Source organism: Mustela nivalis (genome assembly GCF_964662115.1).
Source record: "Mustela nivalis genome assembly, chromosome: 2".
Classification (NCBI taxonomy): Eukaryota; Metazoa; Chordata; class Mammalia; order Carnivora; family Mustelidae; genus Mustela; species Mustela nivalis.
In genome coordinates this window covers 162,590,769-162,607,886 of record NC_139021.1, presented here as the reverse complement: position 1 = coordinate 162,607,886, position 17,118 = coordinate 162,590,769, and the positions used below count along the sequence as shown (strand labels likewise).

At 55.1% G+C, this 17,118-nt stretch overlaps 1 protein-coding gene and 3 long non-coding RNA genes across 5 annotated transcripts in view; 1 reads left to right on the top strand and 3 right to left on the bottom strand.

The window, feature by feature from the left end:
- Positions 1-17,118, top strand: part of COL17A1 (collagen type XVII alpha 1 chain) — an 85,605-nt gene that overhangs the window by 48,887 nt on the left and 19,600 nt on the right. The window contains exons 9-27 of the mRNA XM_082722601.1: positions 617-652; positions 1,782-1,829; positions 3,207-3,350; positions 4,611-4,769; positions 5,373-5,444; positions 6,933-7,004; positions 7,751-7,819; positions 8,887-9,048; positions 9,416-9,496; positions 10,622-10,666; positions 11,570-11,749; positions 12,271-12,492; positions 12,789-12,818; positions 13,004-13,030; positions 14,369-14,395; positions 14,497-14,559; positions 15,296-15,400; positions 16,069-16,131; positions 16,732-16,767. Of these exons, the coding sequence (XP_082578727.1) occupies positions 617-652; positions 1,782-1,829; positions 3,207-3,350; positions 4,611-4,769; positions 5,373-5,444; positions 6,933-7,004; positions 7,751-7,819; positions 8,887-9,048; positions 9,416-9,496; positions 10,622-10,666; positions 11,570-11,749; positions 12,271-12,492; positions 12,789-12,818; positions 13,004-13,030; positions 14,369-14,395; positions 14,497-14,559; positions 15,296-15,400; positions 16,069-16,131; positions 16,732-16,767 (1,641 nt within the window). The remainder of the gene's footprint in view (positions 1-616; positions 653-1,781; positions 1,830-3,206; positions 3,351-4,610; positions 4,770-5,372; positions 5,445-6,932; positions 7,005-7,750; positions 7,820-8,886; positions 9,049-9,415; positions 9,497-10,621; positions 10,667-11,569; positions 11,750-12,270; positions 12,493-12,788; positions 12,819-13,003; positions 13,031-14,368; positions 14,396-14,496; positions 14,560-15,295; positions 15,401-16,068; positions 16,132-16,731; positions 16,768-17,118) is intronic.
- Positions 3,647-6,990, bottom strand: LOC309860468. Of its 2 annotated transcripts, XR_014309386.1 has the most exons (3): positions 6,911-6,990; positions 5,690-5,719; positions 5,460-5,555 (listed from the first exon to the last, which is right to left on the bottom strand). It is a non-coding gene; the product is annotated as an uncharacterized lncRNA (long non-coding RNA). The 2 variants fall into 2 exon arrangements; XR_014309387.1 differs by lacking the exons at positions 5,460-5,555; positions 6,911-6,990 and adding an exon at positions 3,647-3,961 and having other exon boundaries at positions 5,690-5,882.
- Positions 7,808-11,761, bottom strand: LOC309860467. Its single transcript, XR_014309385.1, has 3 exons — positions 11,706-11,761; positions 10,596-10,686; positions 7,808-7,886 (listed from the first exon to the last, which is right to left on the bottom strand). It is a non-coding gene; the product is annotated as an uncharacterized lncRNA (long non-coding RNA).
- On the bottom strand, positions 11,780-17,045 carry LOC309860466. Its single transcript, XR_014309384.1, has 6 exons — positions 16,893-17,045; positions 15,455-15,544; positions 14,349-14,454; positions 14,050-14,143; positions 13,829-13,980; positions 11,780-11,937 (listed from the first exon to the last, which is right to left on the bottom strand). It is a non-coding gene; the product is annotated as an uncharacterized lncRNA (long non-coding RNA).

The window sequence follows — 17,118 nt, the reverse complement described above, 5'->3', positions numbered from 1 at the left end:
ACCAAGGCAGTCTAACAAAAAGCTGAAGGGAAGATCTGGCTGGGTTTTTTTGTTTTTTTGGGTTTTTTTTTTAATATATTTGGTCAGTGTAGACAGCCAGCCCCAACGACTAGGCTTCCAAATGATTACTTTAGTTAACACTTAAGTGTGAGCTAACTTAGCATCGATTTAGCTGACGCCCTGAATTCGTGGAGTCTGGCAGAACTCGCTCTGCCCATCGAACGCAGGTGGTTTGGTTCACTGTGGGGCCTGTGATTGAACTAGAGAAGCCAGATGGTGGCCTCCATGGGGATAAGTTCCATCATCTCGTCCTGAAGCCCAGCTGGCCGCACAAAGGGGCTGGGCAGGTCCCAAAGAGGGGAACCCAAAGAGGAAGTGGGGTGCCCAGGGCTTGACCTCCAGGAAGAAGGCAGGGCAAGGCAGTCCATTTGGAGTCCTTTACGAAGACTTTACACAGTGTTGGTAGAGACCTAGAGGAAGGCTTCCATCTCCCATCTGGATGTAAAGGCACAAAGAAAACAGTCTCTTCCCCTGCTCAAATAGATCTCCTTCGAGGTCAAAAATATCTAGTGTGCCACCTCTTCGATGCGTAAGATTACTTTTCTTTGTTCCTCAGCATCTTCTTCAACCAGAGGAAGGAGCCAGACACGAGGTGAGCTCTGTGGCTGGGGTCATTGCAGTTCATTCAACAAGTTTTTTCTGAGCATCTAACATGTTTGTCCAGACCTGAGCCAGAAAATGGGAGGAGTAGAGAAGCATAAATAAGGCGTGGTTCCTACTTTCAGGGAGTCTACTGCGTCCTCGGACTCTTCCGCAGGCCCCATCAGGATGGGAAGGGTAGTTTGGGGCACTGATCTAACATGGAAGGGAAAGCAAGGGTACAAACACCCAGTAACCACCTGGGGACTAATTTGTCCTGCTGTGGGTTACAAAGATGCTGGCGCCACATCTGGTGTGCCAGGGTTTCACTTGGAGTCCCCTGGTTGACTTTAACAAGATGCACTATAATTGCCTTTATGTAGTGAGAAAGGAACGAAAGTCCATCTCTTTCAAATTATTCCAGGGGACAGAGGGCTCCGTGACAGTCTTGCACTCTGCACGTCTGCCCACAGATAAGGCTCTAGGAGGGAAATGGGGTCCTGGGGAGAGCTGGCCTGGATGGGTCTGGTGAGGGTGGGGAGGAGCAGTGTGCCCACGCTGTGCTAAATGCAGAATTCTGCACAGGCCCTGGAGCTCTCTCTAATCACTCTAGACTTCCAGGGGCCTTATTGCATCAGTAATTATAAAGTTAGGAACACACCAACCACCCAGGTTGAAGGCTAATAGTTGAAAGATGTCAGTGGCCCACCTGAAGCTAACAGAATGTGAAACCACCCTTTCCTGCCCAGACGAAGCCCAAGTGGTTAAGTAAACGGTATGGGTTTTAGAATTCTCTCTCAGGCATCAGAGACCCGGGAGGCAGGAGAACAGAGTGGTTCAGAGTAGCTGGGATACAGGTCCCTGGAAGGGGGTTGGTCATTGCTGATGGTGATCGAGCCTCTCCCTCAGCCTGCGATCTCATCAGAGCATCTCCAGGTACTGGGAGGTGTGTAGTGGGCAGCTTGGGGTGTGGGGAGAGGACCCCTCCTTTTAAGCAGCACTCGTTCTGGGCACTCTTAGGTTTCCTGTTCCCAGGACAGAGCTCCGAGCAGCCCACATTTCTTTCTGCTGCTCAGAGCTCAAGGTCAGGCTCTGTGATCCAAGCTCCTTCACTTACACCTTCTCCATCTCCTCCCCTGTAGAGAGCGAAATCCGGGTTCGACTGCAGAGCGCGTCCCCATCTACCCGATGTAAGTGTTCACTGTCTGCAAACAAAGGATCCAGGAATCCAGGGTCACCATGGTGTGCGTGCATGTGTGTGTGGTCACTTGATCATAAAACGTGTTGAAGGGCCTTCTGTGAGAGGGACCCTAGACTAGGTGTCGGGTCAGGTGCTGAATAACTCCTGTTCCCTGCTGCTGAAGGGGAGCTAGAACACCAACCCACCGTTGCCTCTCTGGGAGCTGAAGGAGCAGGGAGCCAAAGAAACCTCCAGGGTCAGGGTCACTTGAAGGGAGACCGAGGGCTCCGTGGGATGAGCCGGCATCAGACATTTGGGGAACATATATTCAGACACTGGAGGAATGTTCCATGTGGCCCAAGGGAAAGGAATAGGAGGTGACCCAATAGAGTACTTAAGGTGGGAGAAGAGTCCGAAGTAAGCGTAAGCGGAGTGGGAGAGTTTGAACTTTATTTCGCATGTCTGGGATTCCCCAGCCCCTGTCCATCGACTCTGTTACACTCCTGTTCTTGTGATAGGTGATTTGACATCTTGAAATGAACCCAACTGGTAGGATGGAGACCAAGTACAAAGAGTAGGAGGAGAAAGAGCCAGGTTGGTTGGCCCAGGAATTAGACAGGGGCTGGCCCAGAGAGCTCCATGCCCTGGGCCAACGGGTCCCATGCTGTCCCCCCTAGAAAGCCTGGGCGGGGCTGAGCCAAGGTTGGAGCTTTCAGGGAAGGGGGTGCCTGGGCAGTCCTCTAACACACATTGTGTGCAAACCTGTCTGTTACACGCTGCCCTCGCATGGTGTCTCCCTTCTCTCTTAACTTGACCTGTTGGGAGGCACGGGGGGCTTGCATCCCTCCCTGAGCTAGCGACAGGTCCCAGTGGCCACATGGACTGCAACTCCCACAAAAGCAGCATACTGTCAAGGAGTTAGGGGCCATGGGTTCCTGGTGGCCCCCCCGGGCATACAAGGTCAGCGACCCAACATGTGGGGTGTCCTGGCCGGGGATGAGCTCTCTGTTGAACAGTCTGTTTCCAGGGATCCGGTTCTCTCACTGCCCTGCGCATAAATCCCCGAGTCTGGCAGTCGAGGAGGACAGTCTTCCAGCCACAGAATTCTCCCCATGGTGCCTGGTGAGGTCTAATTAGGAAATACATACTGAGGACCTCCCCGTGGAGGCACTGTATTTATGAGGCATTAATATTACAAAGTATCAGCTTAATATGTGCTATAAATTGACAAAATGCGAAAATTACAGTGCTGACCAAAAATATCCCGGCGTGTGAAGCAGATGCCACCCCCCCTCATATTCCAGATACCCTTAATGTCCTTTCCCGCTGCAGCTGGGCTGGGGAAGGAACCCTGGGCCTAACGGAAAATGCGGGCGTCACCTTACAGGGACAGAATTGGATGATGTTAAGCGTTTGCTCAAGGGGAGCCGATCAGCAAGCGTGAGCCCCACCCGGAACTCCTCCAACACCCTCCCGATCCCTAAGAAAGGCACAGTGGAGACCAAAATGGTGACAGCGAGCTCCCAGTCGGGTAAGTCCCGTGGCTCCGGCTGCCATGGAGGGAAGCGAGCCAAGTGGCAGAGTTGGCCTGGCCCAGGAGCTGAGCCACCCCTGCAGGCCTTCTGGGGGGGTGGCAAAGGCCTCACAAGGTACTGCGCCTTCGTGCTTTGTGCTGCGTGACCATGTGGGCTGCATGCTGTCTGCCCCACTGTCCCGTGAGCGTGGGGCTGGGCTCTACATCCTAGAGAGTCTCTCCTGGGACATTGTTGACCTCCCTTGGGAATGTGTTGGCCACGTTCCCCAAGTGAAGACTCCAGGGGACCCTTGTAGTGTTTCCCTTCATTTATTCAGTGACTGTCCTTTGCCTCCTCTATGCCAAGTACCAGGCACTGAGGAGAAGCAGCAGAGAGAGGAGATCCTTCCTCTTGTGGAGGCGGGGTGGCCTCGGGGGGAAATCAGACCGATAACCAGGAGATGGTAGTCAGATAGGAGGAGTGTTGCAGAACCCTCTGAGTTCACATGCCTACCGAGTGCCAGGCAGGTTTGGGGGGGGGGCAGAGAGATGAATAAGCAGATCCTCAGAGGGAGAGGAGGGAAGGAGCAGGTGTTGTGCTGTGATGTAGAGCTTTTGGTGTTGGACTCCTGGAAAGAAGAAAAATCCCTTGAGATAGTGACCTGTCTCTTATGTAAATATAAGACAAACGCTGGGCCAGTGTGCATGGCTGCCTGGCCGGCTCCCCCAGTATAGTGAGGAGGCAGAACTGCTTCAGATCTGCAGGAGCACCAAAGAGCACCAGAGTGGCCCCGGGTCTGGTGGGCACGTAGGAAAGTTGACAGGGTCTTACAGGGAAGACTGCCCTGAGCACATATGGCCATAGACCCAGGCCTTTGCTGTCTGTGGCTGCCCTCTGCCTGGAGGTCTGTGTGGGATTTGCTGTTCCTGGGTGTCTGTGAAGGTGGAATCAGCAACAGACGGGAGAGACCATTGGTCACCAGCACCCCAGGAGGTGGGGAGGGCCTCTTGGAAAAATGGCAAACCCCAGAGCAAAATTGACCTACTTCAGATTTCACCAAGAGCCAACAAGAATTTCTAACACGAGAGACCAAGTGTTCACCAGCTCCAGGGTTTCAGATGGAAGTGGGCTGGCCAGCTTCCCTGGACTGAGGGAGTTCCCGGACATGGGACCTTCCGGGCTAAACCCAGCTGGGCTACACGGGCCCGCCTGGGTTATCCCGCATGGAGCGCCGACTGGGCTCTCATGGGGATGCGGGCCTTTCTGTGTGATTCCAGTGTCCGGCACCTATGATACCACCATCTTGGACGCCAACCTTCCCTCCCACGTGTGGTCTTCCACCTTGCCGGCGGGGTCCTCCATGGGGACCTACCACAACAACGTGACAACCCAGAGCTCATCCCTCCTCAATACCAACGCCTATTCTGCAGGATCGGGTATGTGGTACGGGGCCCTTCCCCTCCCACTGCTGGGCCCCTTACACCTTTACTGGAGCTGAGGGACCCTCTGGTATTGGCCCTCTCCGCAGCCTCCCTGAGGGGCTTTCTGTGGCCTGGCGTCCCATGATTTTCCCAGCCTAGTTCAGTCTCTGGGTGTTTCTTTTGATGGGTTCCATATGAGAAAGACTGTCTAGCACAGTGTGTCAGAAAAATGTGTCATGAGAAAGAACATGAAAACAGATCTGAGGAGCCTCGTTGCCCTTTGCATGGATAAACTGTGACCTTGAGTATGTCACAGTTAACTTCTCTGGGCTTCAGATGCCTTTTTTGCAAAGTAGCGACTAACAAGAGGGGCTCTGGCTGAACCCCATGGCCACTCGAGGCCTGACCATCCGAGGACCGTCCCTTGGCTAGGACCCAAGGTGCACCACAGACAAACCAGTTCTCTGCTGCAAGGCAAGAGCCCATGATTTCCTAAAACCAGAAATGTAACAAAAGCTCAAAATGCAGCCCTGCCCTTCTTTCCCTGGCTTCTATGTGCCCCCCCCCCCCAGTTCTGGGCCCAACGCCCCTCTCACTGATCTTCCTCCTCCCCTGCAGTCTTCGGAGTTCCAAATAACATGGCATCCTGCTCTCCCACGCTGCACCCCGGGGTCAGCACCTGCTCCTCAGGTCAGTGCTCGCCAGCTTGCGAGGCCTTTTTCAGAATGTTTGCTTAAAACATTAGGATGATCCCTCCTGCTGAGGAAAACGGTGGTTTCCGCAGAAATGTCCTCTACGCCCCTGAGCATGAAGACCTTCCTCAGTGCGCATGGGGACACAGACGCAGGGACCAAGGGGTGCCCACCCGCGGTCAAAGGTGGAGCTCAGCCCCCAAGGGCAAGGCCTAAGGTGGAGGGGCCAGAGGCCTCACCTACCTGCTAGTCCTGTGCTGGTCCCTTTCTCCTCTGTGAGCAGTGGAGAGATGGAAGCAAAAGGGCCGAGTCAGTGCTCTGGACATTTTTCAGGTGGAAAGTATTGTTACGTTAGAAGGATCTTAACTTCAGATCTTTTCGTAAATACTGTAGGTCCCTGGGGGCTCAGCCAATCTTACTGCTTAGTTTCCAATGCAAACATGACCATTTTAAAGGAATACACGTTCACTCTGTTTCCACATATGTCACAACCACACGTTATACAAATGTTACCGGCCACATCTTGTTTCGTTTCTTTTTATTTTTTTTTTAAAGGCTTCTGCCTTCCCTCTCTGTTACTGTGATTAGTAAATATAACGACGTGGGCCTTCTTCATTTAGCTGGCAGGTACGCCCACAAGTGCGAATGTAGCATTCTTGTTTCAACACTTCTGTTCGACTAGAGCCCCACCAAACCCAGAAGACACCAGGTTCATGTTTCATTCCTTCTGCCTTTGCCCTTCTGCTTTGCCAAGTCCTGACTGAGGAAGGGGGCAGATCTTGGATCCAGGATCTGTGCCCCAAACACTACAGATGATGAAATAAGAGAAGCTCTTACCCCGGGAGGATTGAGCTTCTGATCATTATTTAAAGACCAACAACCAGCCTCTGAAATCCTAATGGGAGCCAGGGGAATTTTATGTGTTTGCATCTCGAGGAGGAAGTGTTCAAGGGAAAACCAGGGGCATGCCAGGTCAGCACTCTCAGGCCCTCTCCATCTGCGTCCTATGCCCACAGTTCCCCACCGTGCCCCAGGGTGCCCCAGGATCCCCCAGCAAACATGGACTCCCTGGGATATTAAGTTGGCTCCCTGGGATATTAAGTTGGCTCCCCACCCAATGAGGAGCCCAACAGACCTGAGCTGAGATCGAGAGTCAGACACTTAACTGGTGGGGCCACCCAGGAGTCTGGACCCCTGGGATATTTTTAAATGTCCTGAGATACAGCGACCTTATTCAGACCCCGTGAAAGTGACCACCATTCAGTCGTGTGCACTCACTACCCAGGGTAGCTCAGGACCCAGTGCTGAGAGCATTTGGCCTATGGTGGGGATGCCTGTGTCCCTCACAATGTAAGAACTGAGAATGCTGGGTAATCTGTCCCGTGTGAAGGCCTTCATTGTGGAAGTGATTTGGGGGTTCTGGGAGCTGCCTCAAGCTAAGGGACCCCCTCCACCTGTACTCACCTGCCCTCAATTGCTTTCGCAGTGTTTGGCATGCAGAACAACCTGGCACCCAGCTCGTCTGCCCTGTCCCACGGCACGGCCACCACCTCCACAGGTCTGTAGCCGAGGTTGGCGCTCCAGGCCCCGGCAGGGACCCATCTCAGCAGCTGTAACTCACAGTCTTCCCTTTCAGCAGCCAAACTGGAGGGACCAAAATATGTCCAAAAATCAGTCCGCCTTTCCCCACCTCTCAACCTAGAGGTGCCAACTTCTGTCACGTGCGGGCTCAGACATGAGGGAAACCACAGGGGACCCTGTGCTGTGGCATGTCCCCTGTATATCCCTGTCTCACTGCTGATTCTGATGGTCCCTGTCACTGTACATTGATCACCTGGGTGATTTTCTGGTGTAGCCCCTGTGCAGGCCTGGGCACAGGGAGCAGAAGAGGTGTGACCCTTAACCTTTGCCCTCAGCTTGCTTACTGTTTACTTGGAGTAGAGAGTCTAATACATGTGAAACAACTGGGCATCCTGTAAGACAACATGCATCCAGGTATGCAGAGCAGGTGCTAAGGTTATAGGTGTTCTGAGGGGAAGGAATCCTAACAGAACTTCATGGAGGAGGAGGAATTTTGGAACAGACCTAAAAGGATGAAGATTAGACCAAGAAAGTTCATCTAAATTCACTGCCACCCCTGTGGCTGGAGAGAGTTGTCTTCCTTATTATTGTTCATTTTATTTATTCTGTGTTCTCCTCACCTGGGGAGGCTGCCAGGCTGCTAGGGCTGATCAGACTACTTCTGAGCCTCAAGGAGTCACCCTCCCACACTGGCCTGCTCACTCCGTGGTTCCTTTCTTGCAGCGTACGGTGTGAAGAAGAACCTGCCCCAGAGCCCTGGTGTTGTGAGCACTGGTGTGTCCACCTCTGCGGGTGAGCATGATCTCTGTCTGCTGAGGGCAGCTTGTGCAGGTGGAGAAGTGCTCCGTGGGGACACCTGCTATATGAGAGGAAACAGAACCCACTGCTGGTCCGAGGTCTGCAAACATGACTCCCCCTGAGGCCTCCCAGTTGCCATGACAGAGCAGAGGCAGCTGTGCCCTGGCCCTACCTTGGCCTTCCCGTCCAAGGGGTGGGGCAGGGAGCTCCATCCTCCACACCCGCCTAGGGTCAGGCATTTGTGCCCCAGTCCCCACCCACGTCTGCAAGCCCCCAGCCTGCTCCTGTTGTATGTTCCCCATTGTAAGAACCAGGGAGCCCATCAGGAGCTCTGCACACATTTCCACTATGATCTTCATCAACTTGGGCTCCCTGCAGCTGGTGGGTTCTTTCCTCAACTGATCTGATCCCCTTGCTTCCTTCCATTCAACAATTGGTTGATTCAAAAAAGACTGAGCACCTGCTTTGTAGGAGACGCTATTCTCCGGGACTGAGCAGAGCCGTGAGCAAGGCAGACTAGATTCCCACCCTCACCAGGCTGATCACCCAGTGGAGGAGGCTGATAGACCAGGAGACCAAGTACAGGAGAGGATGAGAGAAAATAACACCCACCGGAAGAAATAGGTGGCTCGCTAGAGACAGGAGTGTATGCGCGTTAGATCGGGTGGTCAGGAAGAGCTCCTGCCAACCCACGACGGGAACCCTGGAGGCTGAAGGCTAGACGTGAACCGGCCACATTAATTAAAGAAGTGCCTGAGAGACAAGGGGACTGTGGCCCTTTCACTAAAGATCCTGTAACATCCAGGTGGGGAGGTAGCATTAGAGGTCAGCCGCCCAGCATTTCTGGCATTGACCTCTGATGGCCAGGCCCAGCCGGGCAGGGGAGGTGCTTTGGGTCCCCAGTAGGGTCTTCATGACCGCTGTTGGCGAGAACAGGCCTTTGGGCAAACCCGCTGATCCCTCTCTTTCCCTCCCTCCCCGCTCCTCTTGTCCTCTTGCTTCCTCTTCTCGTTTCTTCTCTCTCCCTTGTCCTCCTCCTTGCTGGCTCCTCTCCTTTCCAGCCTGCACCACAAATGTCCAGAGTGATGATGTCCTGCACAAGGACTGTAAATTCCTGATTCTGGAGAAAGACAACACGCCAGCCAAGAAGGAGATGGAGCTGCTGATCATGACCAAGGACAGCGGGAAGGTCTTCACTGCCTCCCCAGCCAGCATCGCTGCAAGTAGGAGGGGGCCCACTCTAGGCAGGTTTCCCAAGAAAGGCAGACCCTGTAGGAGACCGAATGTCCCCGCAAGGTGGCTGGAGACATTTTAATAAGAAAACCCCAGTCACCCCTTTCAAATGAAAAATGCCTGCCTGAATAGGGTGTTCCAGGGTCTGCCTTGAATGTAGATTAACATTCAGGAAAGTTCTGGTAAAATACTCCCTGAGGGGTCTTTGGGCAACAGGAAGCCTATGCACAAACACAGATGCGGGAGATGAACTCAGGGAAGCTGGGCCCTCTTCCTACCCCGTGTCCACCCAGGAGCGGCTCTGGGGTGGGGGCAGGAGCACAGAATACCTTGGGTGATCCTGGGTGGTGTTCACAGCGTCTTTTTCAGATGACACCCTCAAGAAAGAGAAGCAAGCTGCCTACACAGCTGACACTTGCCTGGTATCAGAAGCTAATGGTGAGAGGAAATCGGAGACTGTCCCTCTTTTTATCTGTCTGCCTCTCATTTATTTATCCTCTGAGACCTCGCTGCTCAGAATGCAGCCTCTGGCCCATCAGGACGGGCGCCACCCAGGAACCTGTTGGAAATGCAGAGTGCCGGGCCCTGGCCCAGACCTGCTGAATCAGAGGCTGTATTCCTGCAAACTCTGCAGTGGTCTCGGGCTGTGTGTGCATGTGCATGTGTATGTGCGCACACACGCATGTGACTACAGCAGACGCCTTCCCAGGGTGCGTCTGCCGTCTCTGGCAGGATTGTTTTTCTCTACTTATTCCCTATCCCATAATTTTCAGAACTACTAGAAAATGCTTCGCAACGCACTTACTACGTTTATTTTTTTTTCTTACCAAATACTTGGGTTCTCTCCCAGCTAACTGCATTTCTCTGTGTGCGCTGGGCCCTGTAGACTATCCCCAGATCACTGACTACAGGGAGGTCAGTAAAGAAAGAGGAGAGTTGGGCCCTAGAACATCTTTTCAAAATGCAAATTCAATCCATTACAGTCTTTAGCAGGCCCTACTCTAAGGAAATGCTCACTTTGAAGACTTACATTTTAGGGTGGAAATGGGGCTGTGGAGCTAAAAGAGGCTTTGCAAAAGCTGAAGAAAGCTGTAAACAGTTTTCCCAAAAAACTTCACATGTGCTCACAAGCATTCCGTGGTTGGATAGCAGGAGGAGCTCCCGCACTAGCCCTCCAGCCCCCTGCCCCAGGTGAAGAAAGTGTTCCGAGTCCCTGAACCAAGAAATCAAGAGTCCTTTCTCACAAGCACCTTGATCGTTTGGATGCGAATGTTGCCCCTAATGTAGAACCCCAAAAGAGTCTTGGCATGAAAGATTTAAGGTCACAAGAAGGTTGAGACCCTGCTTTTCCCACCAACCATTAATGGCTTATCAAGCTATGTGTTTCTCGATGGAATTGTTGCAAACACGTTATCAACAAGGCTTGAGTGAGTGAATGTCCCTGCTGCTGGGATGGCATCGTTCCTTCAGGTTCTGCCCACAGTCAGCTCACGGGCTGTCCTGTGGGCTCCTGCAGTTCAAAAGCTCAGGTCCAAACCTGTGTTCTTGGGGTTTGCCTTCCAGGAGACGTGAAGACTGTGTCCACCAAGGGCAAGGCCGCCTCCGCAGGTGGGTGACAACAGCGGGTCCTGCGGGGACAGGAGCTGATGGGGCTGGTGGTAATGAACGGAGGGATGACTGCCCCCTCACATACAGCTGGGGCACACGGGAGCCGCACCTCTAAATCATTCTGGAAGGTGGCAGGGTAGAGGACGGCAGGGCCACAGGCTCGGGTCTGGAGCAGGGCTGCAGCAGGAGGCCCCATGTGTGCCCTTGGGCACTGCCGCCCAGAGTCCAGGGTGTCTCAGCAGGCCAGGAGCCAGAAGCCCCAACCTGGGCCTCAAGGGCCACGGAGACCACTTGCACACCTCCGCCCTTTCATTGGCTCACTTGCTTCCACAGTTTTGAGAGAGAAGCAGGTCAAGTGTTATCAGCCTATTTTAGACACTAAAAACCCTTTCCACTAAAAACAAAACCCACAAAACTTCCTGGCGACCCTGAGTTTAATTCCAGGCACAGCAGGGATTACGAAGAAGGAGCCGTGGGAACAGAGATGGGGAGATGGGAAGGCTTTGGGTTTGGCCATAATCAAATGCAGGAGGTGGTAGGAAATCCGGGGTCGTCATCAGGATTTTTAAACTTTGTGCCATGTCCTGTGCTAACTACCTTAAGTACCTTATCTCCTTCATCCAACAACCATCCTAAGAAGGAGGCAAGCTCTTAACCCCATTTTATAAGAAAGGAAACCGAGGTGCAGGGACCCCCGCTGGTCCGCACAGCCAGGCTGGTCGGTTGCGTGCTCTTCACCAGCCGGGGCCTGTGTTCCATCCTTGAGCCCGGCTTCTCCTTTAGGGCCTTGCAGCCCCGACCAGCATTGGCTCAGCCCTAGGAAGTCTCCAAAACCTAGAGAATTCGGAGGGAAGAGGGCACGAGTCTACTGCATTCACCTTACCCTTCCTTTGTCTTCCACAGATATGCACAACTACAACCACCGCGTGGGTGGCGGGGGCGGCGGGGGCGGTGGGGGCCCGTGGGGGGCTGCGCCCGCCTGGTGCCCCTGCGGTTCCTGCTGCAGCTGGTGGAAGTGGCTGCTGGGCCTGTTGCTCACGTGGCTGCTGCTCCTGGGGCTGCTCTTCGGCCTCATCGCTCTGGGTACGTGCCCGTAGGGGGCCCCCCTGCCCGTGCGGAGGGCGGGAGTTTGCAGTTCCTGGGTGTGGAGGGTAGAGGGACTGGAGAGGATGGGTGTGGACCCCCCGTTACTGTGGATGAGCAGATGGGGCTCCGGGCCCCTGGGGTCCTGGTGTGGCTCCCAGCCAGGGGCCCTCTGTCCGCGGAACAGCCTGTGAAGCAAGCACAGGGCGGCTCTTAGGAACCAGGCCAGGCCTTCCCACAGCCGCTTTGCACCTTCTGCCCACCCTGCATGGGCCTCTGTGTGGCCCCTGCCCCCACCCCCAGGGAGGAGGAGGGGGAGGATGAGGATGAGGATGAGGAGAGCCTCACCACAGCCACAGCACAGGACAAGGCCGACCCCCCAGTGCCATGTCACGTGCACCCCCCCACACCCCTGTTCATCACGACAGGTGCCCTGTGTGTAGGGGTTGTAGCACGATGTCCCTAGAGCTCCAGTTCAGGCCGCATGGAGGCCCCCTGACAGCCTGTCTCCCCTGTTGCAGCTGAGGAGGTGCGGGCGTTGAAGGCTCGGGTGGCCGCGCTGGAGCAGGGCCGGGGCGACGTCCTGCTCTACGACCAGAAGATGGATCGCGCCAGTAAGGACCGGCTGCTGGGCACCGCCCCCCGCGTGGGAGCAGATGCCGGGGGCCTGGGGCTTGATCACCACAGTCAGGAGGTGCTCTGGCTGTTCGTGAGGGACAAGCTGAAGGCTGAGCAGGAAAGCGGTGAGCATCCTTGTTCCCCCTCGTTTGCTCCTGCGGGGGGTGAGGTAGAGCCTGGGACCTGGGGGCTGGGTCCCAGGGGGAGGGGGACTGGCCTTGCCATCCTATCTGACTTCTGGGAACGTCGGCCTGGAGGCCCAGTGAGGAGACTGCCCCAGGTCACACAGCCCGCACCCCTTAGAGTCTGGGTGCTAGTTCCCACCACAGTCCACCTGGTGTGTGTCTGTGTGTCCGTGTGTGTGCGTGTGTGTGACACACGTGGGATGTGCCACTAACTCCAGGCGTACCTTCCCTTGTAGGAAATCTCCGAGGAAGCCCCGGCCCGAAAGGTACTAGGTAGACTGGGCCTTGACCCTGGTCTCTTTTCCTGCCCTTGGACGGGGGTTTCTGGTTGGAAATTTTCCAGACTGCGGGATGAGTAGTGGAAAGATCTTGTGGTGTCTGTCGGGAGGGCGGAGAACAGCCCTCGGGTTCTCATCCCATCTCATACTCTTCGTTATCTGTCTGATTTCAGGTGACATGGGAAGTCAAGGCCCTAAAGGTAAATCAAATGTGGCGCTTTTGACCCGGAATGTTAGTAAGGGCCGGTTTAAGGCAGTCAGCCAGGCTCTGGCTCCCGCACCCCGTCTTTCTGGCCAACTCTCCTCATGTCAGACTGCAGACCCTTGGGCTTTTGGGGGTTTAGTGACAGAGCAGGGCTCACTGTTCCTCATCCCTCCTCAGGGTTCTCGGAACTCCCCCCACAAGGACTCTGAATGTATCAAGGGCCTGCGTCTCCCTCAGCTCCAAAGGGCAGCTCAAGGGCCTGGAACTGTCCATAATCCTTAGGGAGATTTCTAGAAATACAGATTCCTGGGCCCTGCCAGGAATCAGATCCTGTGGAACTGGATCTCCTTCCTCCTCCCCGCAAGTTAATTCTGATGACCCAGGTCGGGGCAGCCAGCTCCCAGGGGTCTTCGTGGGGGAGGCTGGCAGTGACTCCCAGCAATCAGAAAGGGGGGTCCTGTGGGGGAATCCAGCAGGGGCAACACCACCCGACTTCGAGGCAAGGGCAGTGTGTAGCAAGGAGGCAGGACATACTCCCAGGAAAGGGGCCCCCACCGTCTTAGTTGGGGAACAGTTGTGGGCTAACTTGTGTGACACACATTCATCTGCCATAGGAAATGTATCTATTTCTTCAGAAAAGTGGTTGACAATCAGTGGGACAGGCCCGTGGGTGGAAGAGGTTTCCAAACCCAATGACCGCAGCAGCACCCCTTGATCTAACAGAGTGGGGTTCGTAAGCTTCAGTGTGTAGGAGAGAGAAGTGCCAGCAGAGGCCGGGCCCCGCCCCCAGAACCTGGGATCCGGCAGGTGTGGGTGGCGCTGGGAGTCCAGGGTCTTGTTCACCCAGGTGGTTCTGAGGCCAGGGGAGCATGGTCCATTCTGAGAACCACTGTTCAAGGTGACGGGGCGGCCCTCCGTCCCCAGCTTTACCTCCTCAGGAATGGGCTATCCTCCATCCGATGGCTTCCATTTCCCTTCCGGACCCCCACGCTCCCCACCCCTCACCTGGGTCACTGCACGAGCTCCCTTCTGGAAGGCTCCAGCTTGCAGGCCACACACTGCTCCTGCATGCTGGGTGTGAGGACAGCTGGTTCTGGAGTCCCCGACTCTCCAGTTCCCATGAAATACAAGATGTCACATTTGAATTTCAGAGAAATCATTGTCACTATGTCGCAAATATCGCGTTGAATATACTTGGGCTACAAACATACTTAGTGTTTATCTGTGTCCCGTATATTTACTAAATTTGGCAAACTAACTAGTTCTACCAGTGTCTCTTTGAGGTAGTGAGCACAGGTCCTCTGACTTCTCACTTTTCTTTCTGTCCCCACAGGCGACCGAGGGCTCCCTGGGACTCCAGGTGCGTAACCTCTAATGGCGTGGCCGGTGTCGTGGGCGGCTCAGCCCTGGCTTCTGGTTCTAGGGGGAAAACAGGGCTGAGGTAGTTTTGTATTTCCACAGGCCTCCCTGGGCTCCTGGGCCATCCGGGTCCAGAAGGACCAAAGGGACAAAAAGGCAGTGTGGGTAAGAACATCTGCCCATTCTTTGGTTTCCTTATTCATTCGTTGATTCAGTAGCTGTTGATTAAGTGTCTGCCGTGTGCCAGGCCACGTTTTAGGAGCTGCTCATCTTTGGGTTGGGGAGAAAGTCTGCAGACCTGACAAATAAGTGAAGTACGGAGCAGGGTCGGGCATGGATCATGGATCGTGAAATGGGGAAGACAGAGCCAGACAGGGCCCTGGGAGCGCCAAGGGGGTAAATTTAAATAAGGTTGTAGAGAAGGCCTCACTGAGATGCAGGTGCCCTTTGAACAGACTTGAGCAGACTGGAAGGGGGTGAGGTAGCTGGGGTGAGGAGTTGGGGGAAACACTGCCCCGCGCCTTGGGGCAAGAGTGTGCCATGGTCAAGGAGTGGGGGGGGGGGCAAGGGGAGGAGGGAGACCTGGCTGGAGCCCACCAGAAGACTAAGGGTCCGGGCGGAGGCAGGGTGGGGCCTGGGAGGATGTGGTAACACTGAGCTTTTCTTCCCCGTGAGTTACAAAGCCATCTGCAGGTTTGGGGCAGAAGTGGCTTGTGATCCACTTGGATTTTCTAAGGGTCCCTCTAGCTTCTGGGTTGAGCCTGGGCTGCAGGGGTAAGGGGAGAAGCCGGGAGAGCAGGGTGGAGGCTCCAGGCAGGTGTTCTGCCGGCGAGATGCTGCCGCTGGAGCTCTGAGCCATGGCACTGGCCCCGAACTCTGAGATGGCTGGTCCTTTCTTTAGGAGAGCCAGGCATGGAGGGACCCATGGGCCAGAGAGGGCGAGAAGGCCCCATGGGACCTCGTGGTGAACCAGGGCCTCCTGGGTTTGGAGAGAAAGGTGACAGAGGTAAGAGGCTCTTCCTTCCTCCTTCCTTTCATTCGCTTTTGCTGAGCACCTTACCTCAAGCCAGGCTCTGTGCCAGGCCCTGCTAAAACTGTGCTCTCATGGGGGAGGTGGGCCGGGCTGTGCATTCGGGTTGAAGCTAAGAACCTGCAGGGCACAGAATCCACAAAGAACACGGTCACGGGGAGAAGCAGAGTCATGGCTGAGGTGAAGGGCTCTGGGCAGAGCAGGGCCTGGATGAAGGCAGGCTAGGGTGTAAGTCCTTAAGCCTCCTGTGGCTAGAACTGGGCAGGGAAGGAGACCCAGGCCCAGCCCTGGGGGAGGTGGGGAAGATTTTACATTAGATTCCTAACCACGAGTCTGCTTTGGTCAGGGGAAACCAAGCACAGACACCAGAAATGCTCAAAACGCCAAAAGAGCATGAGCAAGAATCTTTAGTTTTAGTTCGACTTTCCCTTAAAAGTGTTATTCAACCGGGCAACAATTAGCGCACACCCGCTGGGTGCCAGACCTCGTGCAACATGAATAAAGGCTCTGGGGGCAGAAACTGAAGGTGTTTTGCAGATTCGTGGTCTCAAGGAGGTATCTGATGGATCAGAGGCCACGAGCAGCCTGGGAACTGTCCCCCCACAAATGACACCAAACTGAGGGGCGTCTTCTTTCTCCCCCAGGGGCTGCTGGTGAACCTGGTGTTCAGGGCCCACCTGGCGTCCCAGGTTCTGTGGGTCCCAAAGGTAAGTCAAGTGCGAGGATGGTGCCCAGATTTGCCACGTCCAGGACCAGGATAGATTACAGAGGTCCAGGCACGGGGATGCTGGCAGCCAGAACCTGTTGCCCCGGGCCTGCACTAGGACAGTGGGCCCAAAGAGTGTCCCCCTGAAAAAGTCTCTGGGGGTCAGGACTGGGGTTGTATTTTTGGCTCCATGGAAATTTGGGACCATATTTCCCTCTCTCTCCAGTGGCCCCGTTACGTGGCCCCTAACTGGGTGGGTGGGCCAAGAAGTCCACAGTCAGACAAATTCCACACCTGACTGTGCCCAGACACACTTGTTCCGAAGCAACATGTGTGGACAACTCAGGGTGAACGGGGCCTTCTGAGTGTGACGCCCATGTGGCCAACTGTCCTCCGTACTGCTGCCCGGGCCCAGACGTTTTGCTCTGACCGGTCCCACCAACTGCAGCTGCCTCCCTAAGGAGAGCTTTGCACTTGGGTCACCCTCAGACCCACTGACGGGGGGTCACCTGGGAGTGAGCACCCCCCCACCCTTCACCGTGGGGTCGGACCTCCCTGGCCTGCGCCTTGTCCCTGATGGTGGCTGTCTTGCCCTTCTCAGGTTCCAGCGGTTCTCCTGGCCCACGGGGTGTCCCAGGTCAGTGTGCTGTTTATATAAATAGATGCTCTTTCTGGGGAAAGGAAAGGGATGCCTAAGGGAAAAACCTTTTTTAGAGCAAAAGAGGTAGTTATAAAGTGAGCCTTCAGGAGACCCGTCTGTACGTGCATTCCCTGAAGCTGAGGTCCGGCTGCCAGTGGTTCCAGTGAGATCCGGTCCGGCCCGGCTCCAGCAGCAGGCAGCCCCACCTGTCGCTCCCTGAGCAGAGTCCCTGCACCTCCTCCCTGGGGTCCCGTGCCTCTCTGCCGCCACGGGAATCTGCCGCAGGGCACACCATACCACAGGCCATTGTCTCTGCCTAGGTCCCACTCTGTGTGTGTCCGTCCCACT